The sequence below is a fragment of the Pagrus pagrus genome (assembly GCF_965226575.1).
Source record: "Pagrus pagrus genome assembly, chromosome: 3".
Classification (NCBI taxonomy): Eukaryota; Metazoa; Chordata; class Actinopteri; order Spariformes; family Sparidae; genus Pagrus; species Pagrus pagrus.
The window spans coordinates 8170195-8184781 of NC_140187.1; the positions used below are offsets into that span (position 1 = coordinate 8170195).

Genomic DNA, 14587 nt, shown 5'->3' on the forward strand with positions numbered 1-14587 from the left:
GTGCTGGAGCAGCCTGAGGGCAGAGCCTGGAGGGAAAGCTGAGGTCCTCGGGTTAACAGAAGGGTGAAGGCCCACTTGACGATATGAGTCAGACGGGTTATAGACGGACTGCGAAGGAGCAGGAAGGGAAGGGCGGTGTGTGATAAGACAGCCTAAGCAAAGATGGAAGGAAAGCTGCAGTCAAGAGTTCAGAGACTTAGAGCTCACATTTTCCATTAACCTTTTTTTTTTTTTTTTTTTCCATTCGACCATAACTCTGCCCATCTATGGCCGGACTGAGACTTCTCCGCCACAGCTGTGGGCTATGAGCAGGGCAGTCATTTGTGACTGGTTCCTCTCCATAAAAAGAGCTCCTGGATGTCTGGGCATCATTTTGTGTTTGATTTCAATATGACAGAGCGGTTGGGTAAACAGACTTTGGATTTCTGTGAATCCTTTGTACAGCTGAGCAAGCGGTGTTTGAGCCGTGACTGTCAAAACAATGTTTCATTCTGTAAAAATGAAAAAAAAAAAAAAAAAAATTACCATTTTCAGCCTGGACCTGCCTCCGTGTTAACCCCGATTCTCCCACCCAGGTATGGTGCTCAGGATGTGACCTATTTCTGTTGCAGGGCTGCTCTCCTTGTGAGCATTAAGGACAGATTTTCTCCTCAGAGAGCCGAGGAGTTGTCTTGATTGATCACGTACACAGTCTCCTGCTTTCTGGATGAGGCTTTCTCAAGGTGACCTGTGGCACAGTTTATTATCAGGTAACAGTATTGCTAGCGGGGAATTTGTCGGCGGTGCAGCCAGCTCATTTGAATATTTGCGTGTAAACTGTCACTTTGGAGACGGCATGTCAGCCTTGTTAGGCGATAAATGTGGCTCGGCAGCAGATGGTATTAAATGGTTTGTTCGCACACTTTTGTGGTATCGAGGCATGCAGATATGTTTCGGGTTTTTTTTTTGCTCGGGTTTTGAGATATAACTGTTGACAGCGAGGTCAGTAGATTATCCTCAGAAGAGATAGGGCTAATGAGTACATTCATTACAATTATGTCTGATGACGATTAAGCCTCTGGGGGCAACTGCAAATGTTTCAGGGCTTCTGGTAGCCAGCTGATTTTAGATAACGGTTAATGGATATCCAGGCCAAGAGTTTCCTTTTCTGTATGCTGGTCAATGAACACAGTCCAATTAGCAACTTTGATAGCAACATTAATACAGTGTTTTTAGGTGTTTTGCCAACACTTCGGCTAATCTTTATTAATAGGTATCTGCATTTTAAAGTGGCTCTGTGTCCTTCACAGAGAAATCCACAGTCCAGCAGCAAAATACCTTCAACAAATCGTCCTCAGGCGATTGAGAGGGACGGGGAAGGTCCCAATTTTTTATGTCCCATTACAAGCGTTACACATGTTACAATATGGCCAATAAAAAAGTGATTGATACATGTACATTTCAACAAACTGTTACACAGAGCTCCTTTAATGCACATAAATTTTAAAAAGCTAGTGAAATGCTAAAACATTGTGAGTTTTGAGATGTTTTCCACCTCTTTCACTCTCAACACGCACCTGCCTGCAACCAAATCCTGCTCAAACGTAATTGGTCGACACTACTCGGACTGCAAATACCAAAATCTTTTTCCTTAATCTGTCCATAGAGATTACTTTCATTTTGTCTTATCTGTTAATATTTCTGTAAAGTTTTCTTACACCGTTTAATGCAATAACAAGCATCAAATCCCCACAGTTAAGAAGTTGGAACCAACAAATGGTTGGCACTTTTGCTTGGAAATGAAAAGCGATTTTTCAAATTGTCGCCAATTAATTTTCTGTCGATCGATTTACGCCTCTAATCCAGAATCATTCGTTTCTGTAGATGTTGCTGTCGATTTTTTTTTAATGCTGTGACCTAAAGGTCTTCGTGGGACTGCTTGGTAACAGTTACTGAGACCTGATCTGCGACCCAAATCAGGCCTGGTCCTATCATATTCAACCTACTTGGGTCTGAGATGCTCCAGTTCCACTGCCACATGTACGTGTGTCAACTTATCTAAAATATGAGTGAAGCCAACATCCAAAAGACAAACATGAGAAAACGGTTGAAGCTGTTGTTTTTCTCTCTTTTTGGGCCAACGGTTTCTGGATTGGATCTAAATTGCCAGGGATTAAACAGGGTTAGTTTCTTTGTTCAGAAATTAATTCATGCAGTATCAGGCGGGTTTTCCGCGGCTTTCTCTGAGATCGGGTCCAAAATTTTGGATCCCTTCAACTGATGGCACTACAAACAAACTTCCACACAGCTCCCTTGGATTGAGGTTGCGGCATAAATCTCACAAACACAGACAGATATTCAAAACCCTGGACTAATAAAAACCAAAACTTTTTGCACTCCTTGATATCAGTGGTACAGTCAGTTTCAGTAATTTTATAATGTGTGGCCAACAGTTTTTGCAGGTCATATCTTTTTCAGTCCCACGAAAAAGTATATTAAAACAGGGTTTTAAAGAGATTGCAACACTGGTAAAAATGTGTTGCGGAACAAATCTCCTTCACCACTTGATCTGGTTGTGACAAATGAATGAGAAGCGGATGGGATGAGAGCAGCTCAGGAGGATGTAGTCAAACAATCTTTTAATGCCGTTTTATGTGGCAGATTGAGGTGTTCACGGTGCTGTACTGTCTTCAAACACCCACCGGGCCCATAAAACTGTACACCATCTGCAACAAGCCGAAGTCTTTATGTCTTAAAAGAGAACCAGATGGTAACATCAGAATCTGTGTTATTTAACATGACATTCTGCTGTGTGACATTTACTGACCGGGCAATCCATTGACCAGCGGTGGCCTCTCGTCATCATCTTCCTCCTCGGGGACCGCGCTATCCTTCCTGTCCATCTTACTGACTGAGGTGGTGCGTTTCCTGGGGACCTCGCCGCCGTAGTCTTCATCAAACAGCACCTGATCCACCAGATCAGGCTGCACGAGGTTGGGCTCCGCTGGAGGCTTCGGGGTCCCATAGTAGTTACCTTAAAGAGCAAAGAAGCAGAGCGAGGAAGAGAAGAATAAGACTAATGGAACCAGGAAGTAGTAAAAGTACAGTAGTGGGACTTGAACGCTGCATGTTAAGCGAGGGAAGGAGACACGCTCAGAGATCAGCCACCGTGTCGAACATCACTCCAATTCACCGGATTTAAATCGAAAATGAAATCTCTAAATGTCACGCGCCAGCACTCAAGGTTGAGTATTTACAAGTTTCAGAGGTCTGCATCCTCTGCATGATCTTCACGTCTCTTAACCCCCTGCGCTGTTTCCCCTCGATAGCTGCACCACAGGGCTGTCATGACTCATGTAACATTAAAATCACTTCACTTGGAATTTGCCAGCAACTAATTACACTGATCATTGAATACAGCAATTATCTATCTCTCAGCTTGCCTTTCTTCCTAATGAAGAAAAACCTTGTGTTACGGATTATAAATATTCAGTAGGATAACAGCCCTCCGTAAAGAGAGGGGATAGAGTGCAAAACTTTGTTAAATTATATGCTCATTTGGCTCATGGGGCGATCCATCTACGTATGGCTGCTGAGCAGTATGTGGAACTCAATTTGGGGGAATAATTATTCAACCTCTTTAAGGATTATAAATAATGTGTATACTAATTTCTACCCGGACCATTTATTATGATTATTTGTTTGCTAAATGCTGCTCAGTCGGATGTGTTTACGCAACAATATCAAATCAATTTTTTGGCAATCCATTTGTCAGGTCAAATATTTACCCGGCTCCTACAATGAGCGATCGTCAGATTGAGCCCACTCAGCTAAATCATGATTTATAATTAGATTAATTAAAGAAAGGGGAGAGATACCGCTGGGAAATAGGGATTTTCAGCAAATTAATTAGCCTCCACAAACTTGATCTTATTTTCATTTGGACCCAGCTGCATATGGGACCGTGCTATTATGAACCTTTGATGTACTTAAGCGTGAACATGCAGACATCACAAATGCAGCAGTGTAAGAGCAGCATTTATCAGCTCCAGATCTTTTTATAGCTCGGTACAAAGAGGGGAGAGCTGACAACGGCGTGCTATGCCAGGGAGAACACAGGGCTCTGAGGAACACACAACAGTCATTCCAGCAGCTTTACAGTAACACCACGACAGCTTTTTTGATACGTCCATCTCGAGCACGGCCTCATCCCCCCCCCTTGGCGTGCCGGCTACAATACACAGCAAACTGGGTTAATGCAGCTACGCTCGTCATCCTCAAAGCAGCCGAGGACGCCGAGGAGGAGAAGGAGGCCGGATGAAAGTCGGCCCTCCCCGCCCTCCACCTTGTCGCTCCACTCTGTGTTTACTAAGCGACACTCATCCGCATTTGTCAAAGATGGCTTCATTAACAGGGGTGGCACAACGATAGCAAGGAGAGATTGGGTCTGTTGGCTAATCCCCGCCTGTCTCCTGCCACACGCTGACATTCATCAGCCAGACGCTACCTCTGTGATTAATTACTTACAAACATGTCTCCTGGCCCCTGATAAATGTGCGTCGCAGATAGGGAGGTGTGTGAAAGCGGCGTGTCAGTGAAGATTTGTGGCACCATTTGCTATTATAAATAGAGGGAAGCCTCATAAGCTGATGAGCAGGGGAGCCTGTCCGACGTTACTTGTGATCCTCGTGTCACAGGGTTGATGAGCCGGGAAGAGCGAGCCGCCTCTTTCAAAGTGCGCGCAAGCAATTTCATGGCGGCGGAATCAGCTACCGGTAATGAAAAGACTCCTGTCGTCAAGGGCGATGTGCATAAGCTGCACAAGGTCATGGGCACACTTTCATCTGCCCGAGATCGTGAGCAGACAGCCGCACGCGGCCGTCCTCCCACCGCACCACACGCTGCTGCTAATTCACGAATCCTGCGCTCATATCCATTTTAATCTGTTGTCCTTCCTCGTTTGAATCTGACTCGTTATCACAATGGGGATCCCAAAACAACAGATTTAAAAGTGGATGACAGATTTTTTTCTATCCCTGGCAGCAGATTAGAGATGTCATTTGTCAAAAGTAAAAACTCTCTTTGTGCAGAATTACATTTTCCTGGCAGCTGTCCCTCCAGTCGTGCACTTCACTGCACTGGACCATTCACTTCTTGTCCAGCAGCTCTGCTCTGTTCTCAGAGAGCGACCCAACCTGAACCTCAGAGGCGCCGAGACTGAGGAGGGACCAAAAGCCCAGAAAGGCTCGCTCTCAGCGCTTTGGCGCAGATGGCTGATGTGTCTGCTTGGCAGGCGACCTGGGGCCCTCCGGACCTACGCGGTAGCAGCCAGCATGTACTGTACCAATCATAGAAGGCCCTCAGAAACATTCTTACCCTGTCTAGCGTGCGTGTGTGTTGTGTCCTGACCTCAGATTGAGAGGAGGTCGGGGATTCGCACGGTCACGGTCGGCACGATGACGGATCAAAGAGTCGCGGAGAGGTTGTTTAAGTTGAAAATATAAGTACAACACATTAAATTACTCCCACTACATATTTTCTAGGTAGAGAAAAATCGTTATACATGAACCATTAACATAACGAGCATTCAGGCAAGTCATTTGGGACTATTAGTAAGACCATTATGATTAGGTAAGAATCCCATTAGCTCAGTACCTTGAGCACAACTCACTTACTTGTGCACTTATAAACTGAAGGCAATTCATGAGCTCTTCACTGAAGGAATTCGACCCACGTGACCCACGCAAGAGGATGCCTGACCTTGTTTATTTTCCTCTTTTCAAAAGAAAAAAAAAAGGCTGCACTTCAAGCACAACCAAATGGAGTAAATCCCACTCTTCAATCCAATTACTTCCAGCTCCTCTTTGACGTGACGGTGCTGCTGAGAGATCAGCACCGTCTGCCACAGTCGCCATGCAGCGTTTGTGCTGACTGGGTTTTAGAGGAAGAGAAGAAGAAGAAGGGGGGGGTTTCTCTCTCTCTCCGGGCATATAGCATACTGAAACTTCCAACTTTTTGAGAGGCTAATCCACACATCTGTGCGCAGCCAAGGCAGCCCTGCTTCCGCTGCAAAGGGGGTTTCCGTTGGGAGCTGAAAAGCTCAGCACGCCACCGTATCTACTCTCTCTCTCACTTTCTGTTAAATGCTCTTCCTGAGTTTGCTCTCCATTTCTCCCTCTCTACCCACGGTCAACCTCTCTATAAAAAGGTGTAAATCCCGCTTGGCTTCGGCTCAAAGATGAAGGACAGCGCGTGGGCGACTTGGCAGCTCCCGAAACCTGATCCTCGAGCTCTTAGATGATCTATCCCATCACAAGGAGGGACGGGATTTGTTCTGCGTGCGCCGATGTGCAAGTTTGTGCTCATGCGGTGTAAGAAACTGTGCAACAAAAATGAAGGGTGGAGACGAGGACTGACACCTTATCACAGGGATCAGAGACTGTCGGAAGAACCTGCTCCGACAGACCCATCACATGTTAAAATCTCCACTTCACCGTCCGTAAACGCACAAACACAAACAAATACACAGATGCAGAAGCACCCGGAAAAAAGCTGCTCCCTCAGCCATACGGCACTTCCTCTCTGGATGAGGATTCTGACTTTATCTTTTAATTCTCCATCTTAAAGGGAAGCACAAGACACAGCTGAATGTGAATGAGAGAATGGTGCAGCAGAGGTCCATTCACGCTACCAGAGGTCGCCCCTAAAGCATTTAGAAAAATCCTCTCCCATTTCACAGCAGCCTGGATTTGCAGGAAGAAAGAATGAGCTTAAAGAGAGCGGGCAGATTATCATGTTATTGCCATAATCATTGCGCAATGTGAGAGAAATCCTCCGTTCCAATCCTCTCATGACACAAATACACTGCGACCGTCTGACTTTCCAAGACCCTCTCAATGCAGGGCGAGTGCTTATGCTCCATTGTAGCATAAGGTGTTAGAAATGGTAAATACTTCAGCTGTTCGCCAGAGCTGAAATATCCCTCGTTGTGTAAACTTCTCAGTAGAAGGAACAGGACCGTGCTTGTCTACTCGTTGTAAAATATCCGTCGCGACTGACATGTTTACTGCAGCCAGGTGCCGTCAAGTGAACGTTTAGAAAAGCAGTTATGAGTCAAGAGGGATGAAAGGAGGTTATGTACTTTAAGTTCAAGTTCTGGATGCTTGTGATGAGCAGAAGCTCACTGGCTGTATCTGAGAGAGGGAGGGAGAAAAAAAAAAGCAGGAGGCTGGTTTATCCTATGAATAAAGCATGACTTGAGAGTAAGAACACAAGTGGGACCTCCTGATGTGTGACTGTGCAGCCAGCCGGCGGGATCAGCAGGTTGACTGGTTTACATAAGGTCACCATCAGGTGCTACAGCTGCTTGCATGCTCGAGCTCTAATGTGCGAATATGTTTTGTACATCGGCAAGAACGGGAACAGACGTGGCGGGCGAATTTAGGACGGCAGAGCCAGAGACGTGTGTGTGTAAGTGGACTGTTGCTAATGATGCAGCAAAAAGAAAGATTTGAGAGGGAAAATATGCTCATTCTATAATTTATTGGATTTATATTTAATTTAAGAGACTTAATATGAAGGCAACAAGTAGATCCCATTCCTTTCATACTTTTGCATGTTTCAAGATGTAGTTGGTCGAACTTTTACACTTACAATATCATACATATGACAGCTATGGCCTTGTAATTCATCATTTAGCCTCTTACCTGCAATACAATAAGAAATATGCACCTGCACAGCACAACTGTGGTATGGTTCAGGTTAGACCCTCAGTCTCAGACTTCCTCGTCCGTGCACCGGTCATTGTTTACGCTCTAATTAGCAACTTGACACACGAGAATGGAGTTTGAGACGATGTTTTGGCTAATATAAACTGATAAATTAAAAAGGTACGATATGTAACAATTGGCCACCTGTTGTTAATTCATACTTAAAACAAATATGAGGAAGTGTGTCACCAACACTCCGCCGGTGCTCCGTGCTCCCAGTTCAGACTGCTGGCTGCACGGCTAACTGAGCTAACTAGCTAACAGCAGCTACAGTTAACAGCAGTGAGCGGTTACTCTGCTGATACACTGTTTGTTTTGAGTATGAATACAACAGGTGGCCAACCGTGACATAATGAACCTTTAATCTATCTGTTTATAGCAGCCGCTCTCTGACTACAAACAGAAACCAGACCAAAACCTTGTCCCTTGACCACAGATTCTGAGTATATATGCAGAAACTGTATCTGTTTGAGATTAGTACACCCACGCCCTGGTTTCCACAGTATCTACACTTCTATTTAAATATAAAGTCTGCATACTTCATCACTCGCCGGGGCGTTCTACACACAGTGTGGAGAAAGTGAACAGTTCATCTGGAGGGCTGCGAGTATCGCTGCTAATCTGACTGTCACTTCCAACAAGTCCTTAATCATGTTTCACTGATCAATACATTTCGTCCCGCTTGTCACATTTCACTAAGGCAGGCTGTAAGTCATAATGACTGTGGATATCGAGCTCATACTCTCTCCATTATACAGAGCTGTCAGTGTGAATCGTGGACATAAATGCATGCAGGCACACACTCACACACACACTCACACAGGGATTTCTCATATTTTTAACACTGTGGTGATACCGACCATCGTAGGTCCCGCTCTCCAGTAGAAGTCCACTCTCCTCCAGGATCCTGAAGTCTCCAACACTGATGAAGTTGTAGTCCACTCCTGGCACCTCCCCGTCTCGAGGAAGCCGTGTGGTGCCTAGGGAAAATAAAAATAAAAACACAGAGAAAAGAAAAATGCATAAGCAAAACATGTAAGATAAGAGACACAAGTGTAGACAAGTGTAGATGTAACAAGAGTGTAGAAAATGTTGCTGTTGGACAGAGATAATAATGTTTGAGAATCTAAGGAACAGGCTGTTCTTCAGTTAATGACATTATATTATGTAATGCTTTCGAAATGGACTTTGAGAGTTTTCTAAGCTCACAGGTTCTGAATGTGCATTTCAAACACTTTCAAGGTTTTCACACGTTAAAAGCGAAATACCACTCGGCTCTAGTTTTTTTTTCGTACACATTCTTTCTCTCTTCCAGCGTAGCGACAAGATGTGTGTACATAATGAGTATGGCTGATCAGCTCATGAATAAAAAGATGTATTTCACTCTATACTTACATTTCTGAGAACAACCTTTAACTGACTTTCCTTATTCATGATTCATAAGATATAAGATCTGGTTTGCAACAGAGTTTTTTTGTGAGCCAACTCTGCACAAGACTGCGGCACATTTTTTCGAAAGGGTCGAGATCTCATTTAGGAACGAAAACCCCAAAAAGACCTCGGTGCCATCCAGTGAAAGATTGATAATTGATGAAGGACTGTGCAGCACTGAGGGGCGTAATTCATTTAATCCTCCATGAGTAACTGCAGCGTCTGCTAACAAGTTATTATTGGGAGGTTCTTGACGTATGTAGCCTACTGGCTACAGCTGAAATGAAGAAACAGCTGAGTAAATCACGGTTATGAAATATGATGGAAGCGATGGGTTGTGTAACCTCCCGGTGTGGGTTAGGCTCGCTCAGTCCCACAGAGGGCAGCGTCAACGAAAATGACAGGAGGCCAATCCGAGTGCAGCTTTCGCTCCTGCGGTGAAGCCACAGTCTATTTCAATACTGACGGCAGTTTCTTTCTTTTCCGAGATGAATATCCACAAGACATAAATGGACACCAAATGATTACATTACCATCAGGATTATGTAAACCACATCCATGAATAAATAAATAGGACTGTGCCGCTATTGCACTCGAGGCTAATTAGGTGGCATGTCACCAAACGTGTAAACTCCACAGAAGTAACCTCGGCTGAACGGGAGGCAGGACAGTTATTTATTGCATGGCAGGCTGAACAAAGCGCACAGCATGAGCCAATCATCAGCGCTACATTCCCTTGCAATCTCTGTCACCGAAATTTACTGTCACCCATGCTTACGGAGGAGATTCATTCTCCAGATAGGAGTCCTTTTCAGGGTCGTGGGGAGAGGAGGGAGGACAGTGGGGTGGGGGTGGGAGGGAGGTTGATAAACACCCGGGCAGGCCACCAGTCAATTGCAGAGGCTAAAATAAATAGTCATTTACATTCATAGAAACAGGCAATTTAAAATTTCAAATCAACCTGACTGCTATGTCGGAGGATATGAGAGCACGCTGAGGAGCCCCGCAGCAGCAGGGAGAGCAGATACAAATGCCACACAGAAAAGATTATCAACTGAAGCCAGGAACGTCTCGCTGTGAGATGAGTCAGAAGCAGAATGTGTATCAGGATCAGAGTTTAATGACTGAACAGTCTTTCATACATTAAAGCAATATGACCCTCGATTTAGCTGCAGACAACAAACAGCAGCAGTGTTTGGCATTAATTATCCGATAAGCCACAACACTGACAGGACCGGCAGATGAAGTGAATTACACTGATCGTCTCGTTACAATGTCATGTTCTGCTGGGAAAACCTTGGGTCATCATGTGGATTGACACGGGCCAACCGCCCAAACACAGCTGCAGACCAAGGACACCCCCTCAGTGCAACCGCACTCCCTGATGGCAGCGGCCCCCGAGCAGGACAATGCATCCTGCCACACTGCAGAAACTGCTCAGTAATGGCCCACGAAACATGACAAAGAGCTCAGGGTGTAGACTTGGCTTCTAAATTCCCCCAACTCCCAGTCTGACTGAGCATCTAAGGGACGTCCGGGAACAAGTCAGATTCAAGAATGCCCATTTGTGAGTTGGACATGGCTCTGACCCAACAAGGCCTGGAAACAAGACCTCTTGGAGAGTCCTGTTGTGTCTGTTAGCAGCATTTCTTTAGGTTGTGAGGTAGGGACTCCACGGATCAGACACGGGCATCCCACGGCAGGTCTGCTTAACCTCCCTTACGTGGCCACTAAAAATGCAAGAAACATGAAAGATTCCTTCCAGAGCCAGTGTTTGGTTTGTCTGTTCCCGGCTACTGTATACAAACCTAGTGGTGCAACATGGTGGAAGAGGACCTGCTCCCTCTGTAGATGCAAAAGGCTCTTTCTAAGGCAACAAAAACAAAACACTTCTCATTTTTTAGTTGATTATACACTAATGAAAACACAACTATGAATATTATAGTCCATTTCTGCCAATAGATCCACCTAAACCCTATAAACTAGACATTTACTGATCTGTAACAGTATACACGTGTATGTATGCTGCATTGAAACAGCCCTTATTACTTTTACTACAACTATTATAGGATCTCATTGAAATATGTTGTTGCACCTTCTCTGTTGTTTTCTTGACACTTGTAGAAGCTGCACTAATTAGCAGTGAAGCCGCCGTGCAGATTGCAGTGGCCCAATGACCTTTTAAGTAGCTTTATGGTGCCATTCCCTTTTGTTTTTCCACGCTTATATTTTCTCCCTTAATTGGACTGTGACGGTTTCTCTGCAGCCGGGCAGAGGAGTGAAAGCACAGTTTGAGAAGGGAAAAAAAAAAACAATCAGAAAGGCTTCCTCCCACAGTGTGCCTTGATACCGCAGTTTATGTTACCAAAAGCGGCTGACATTGCATCGTGTGTGAGAAATCGAGACTCTGCTGCTTCTCATTACCAACATGTCTGCCCGCCGCCGCCGGCTTTGGTCACTCAGAAATGTCCCCTGTAGCCCAATTACTTGAGCCACAGTCATGTACCTGCCAAGTATCTCCCCAAGCCACCATCCTGGATGTCACACTGATATATACCATAAGCCCCCCTATTGTGGATCAGACCCCGACAATATAATGAGGGCTCGCTGAGCTTTGAGGGTACATCTGAATGGAAGCAGCAAATCTCTTCGAGCAGAACTTCGTAACATCGTGTTGTACTTTTCCTTTTTCGATAAAGGCGTTGACACTTCAAATACGCCGTTGAAGGCTGGTCTCTCAAACAAAAGCCTCAGCGTATGTAAAAAAAAAAAAAAAAGGTGCAGTCGACACACTGGAGTTAATTGAACCAGACAAGGGAGGAGTGAGACTTTATCAAAGAGAACAACGATTTTGTGTCAGAATACAAATTCATACACACTGTTGGCTAATACATCGGGGAATGCATTTGGATTGTGCTGAGCTGGAAGAGAAGAGTATGTTGCAGAATTAGAAATATTTCTGGAAATACAGCTAATTTCTTTCTTGCCGAGAGATGTATCAAAGGATACCGCCCTCGTGTCTGAACAGTAAATATGAAGCGACAGCTAGCAGCAGCTCTGCGTAGCATAACGACCGGAAACAGGTAAAAACCGTGTACCAGCACCTTTAAATCTCACTAATTAACAACTTCTGCTGTACGTACAATTCAGAGTTTCCGCTGGTTGCCTGGCACTATTACAAGTATGACAACACTCCAGTGAGTCACTTTATTTGCATTTGCACCAAAGTACTTGTACAATAGCACCCTTGGGACCTATATGTAATGCTGATAAATGTACCTAAACCCTTTAATATGTGAAAAAGGTCATATAAAGCCTTTTAGAGCTCCAGAGGAAGCTGCACGTTATCTGATAACTTGCTTCTAGTGATGTCAAACAGGGGCTAAGTTGCATTGTGGGTAATGTAGACGCCAGGTTTTGAAAAGGAAGAGGGATGTATGGAATATAAAAGGTGATATCTTTTGAGAGCAATGCTAGACCAATGGACTGATTTACCCACAATGCAATCCAGTAGTACTTCTCCAAGACCTGTAAACACACCCTTTAAATGCAGGTGAGGTTACTGCCGAGGTTTCACTTTTCGAGCCGTTGGGAAACAACAGACGAGGCTTTTCTTGGTCTGGAGAAGCTGCTGCATTTATTAACTGACACACTGTGACCTATACTGTTCATTTACTGCCAGACTGACAACCTACTGCTAACCTTTCCCTCTGCTGGGTTCACATTCACCGTGGCTTCATTCCTCACTCGCTCCACCGTACGCTCACAGGGTCCGCGGTTGTTTGTTACAGCGAGGAGACGAGCTTCGTTTGAGAAAAGGCCGCAGACAGGAAGAGCAAAGGCAGCTTACAAACAGGAGAGTGTTGGGAAATCCTACATCAGGGCGCAGACAACCAGACGACTCCGGCTGCTCTGACTGACCAATCAGTGGTCTGCAGTGTTAACTCCACCATGTATCACATCAGTGTGTGAGAGATGGGTGGAATGGAGTGCTTCTATTGTACCATCCACAGCATTTGACAATGGAAATGACCATTCTGATGTGTAATAAACTGAAAGTAACTGAAGCTTGGTGGAGAGGAGGCTTACTGTATGTGCTCTGCAGAGAAACAGTCACGAGCTGTGTTTACATGGATTACAATATTTCTGAATTTCGATTGATATGATTCCAACTGAAGATTCGGATGAACTGTTTACATGAGACGGGATTAATAGGGTCTGGTGTTTACATGCAACAACGAATTTAACCAGAACAGCTGCGCGACATGCGCAAAAATGATGTTACTTCATGCCTTCCTCTTCCTCGTTGGATATTTGATCTCTTTTGGAGCGTGTTTGATCAGCTCCCTGTCCTGAAGAGGGACATCTATCATCATCTGTGTTCAGTTCCCTAAGAGTTTGTGGGTTAGGGGTTTCCAAAATGTTAAACCATTCCTTTAATTTTGTACCCATGCACAGTACTGTAGTTAAATCCATGTGTCTGCGTGTGTCCGTCTAACCCGGACTGAAACAAATTTTCACTTTAGTCCTGCAAGGTCTCACGCCTGTGCACTGCAGGGACCTATTTTTCGAACCGCCTGGACTGAGAGGATGTCACGACGGGAACATCAGAGGTAGTCAGTCAGAAATGGCAGGCCATAAATTTAACATGGTGATTTCGTGCATAGTTTTATGTTGGTACTTCAAAAAAGAAGATGGCTCAGGGCTGTGCTGTTGAAATGGCGAGGAAGAGAGAGAGGGAACGAGAAAGAGAGAGAGGATCATTACAAAGCCAAAGTCCTTTTTCAGGTTCTGTTTGTGGAGCGTTCACTTTTAAGACACAGCAGAGGCAAGCTCTGTCATGCAGCTTACTCTGGTGTTGTCATGTTGTAAAACAGAGTAAAGCAGATACCATTTCAGTAGAAATAAAAAAGCAACTTGGTTTTATCCTAAAATTAATAAAAATCAAACGAGGAGGAGAAGGATGAGAGGGAGAAGAAGGAATCTGCTGCTGAAATGGTTGCAACTAAGCAGGCGTAAAGGTCACAGAGTCAAACTGTGTGTGTCTGTGACCTGTACAAATTTGTTCCTGCCTTTGTGTGCACCCACACAAATGCAGTGTGTGTGTGCTTTTGTGCGAGAGTGAGATTGTGTGAGATCAAACTCTTTCTGCCCATCTCTGATCTCAGCGGGGAGCTGAAGGACTGTGTGTGACCCTGAGCTCTTAGAAAAATCCTCCTCCCTCCCTTTGTCCTCTCCAGGGCTCTTGAGAACCTCTTCCAATGTTTTCGTAAGAGTCCAAATGAGAGGGAGCCCGTCCCAAGACCCAGCGAAGGGGACTCAGGGATTTACCACACACACAGACAGTAAAGACTTTTCTCTCTTTGTCTCTTTGCTGCTCACTTTTTCTCCTACCTCTCCATTACATA

At 44.8% G+C, this 14587-nt stretch overlaps 1 protein-coding gene across 3 annotated transcripts in view; it reads right to left on the reverse strand.

Annotated features, from left to right (window-relative positions):
• The window catches only part of magi3b (membrane associated guanylate kinase, WW and PDZ domain containing 3b), a 148414-nt gene that overhangs the window by 30039 nt on the left and 103788 nt on the right, over nucleotides 1-14587 (reverse strand). For all 3 annotated transcript variants that reach the window (XM_084346527.1, XM_084346526.1, XM_084346528.1), the window contains 2 exons: nucleotides 8609-8728; nucleotides 2807-3013 (listed from right to left, as the gene is read on the reverse strand). In XM_084346527.1, the coding sequence (XP_084202653.1) occupies nucleotides 2807-3013; nucleotides 8609-8728 (327 nt within the window). The remainder of the gene's footprint in view (nucleotides 1-2806; nucleotides 3014-8608; nucleotides 8729-14587) is intronic.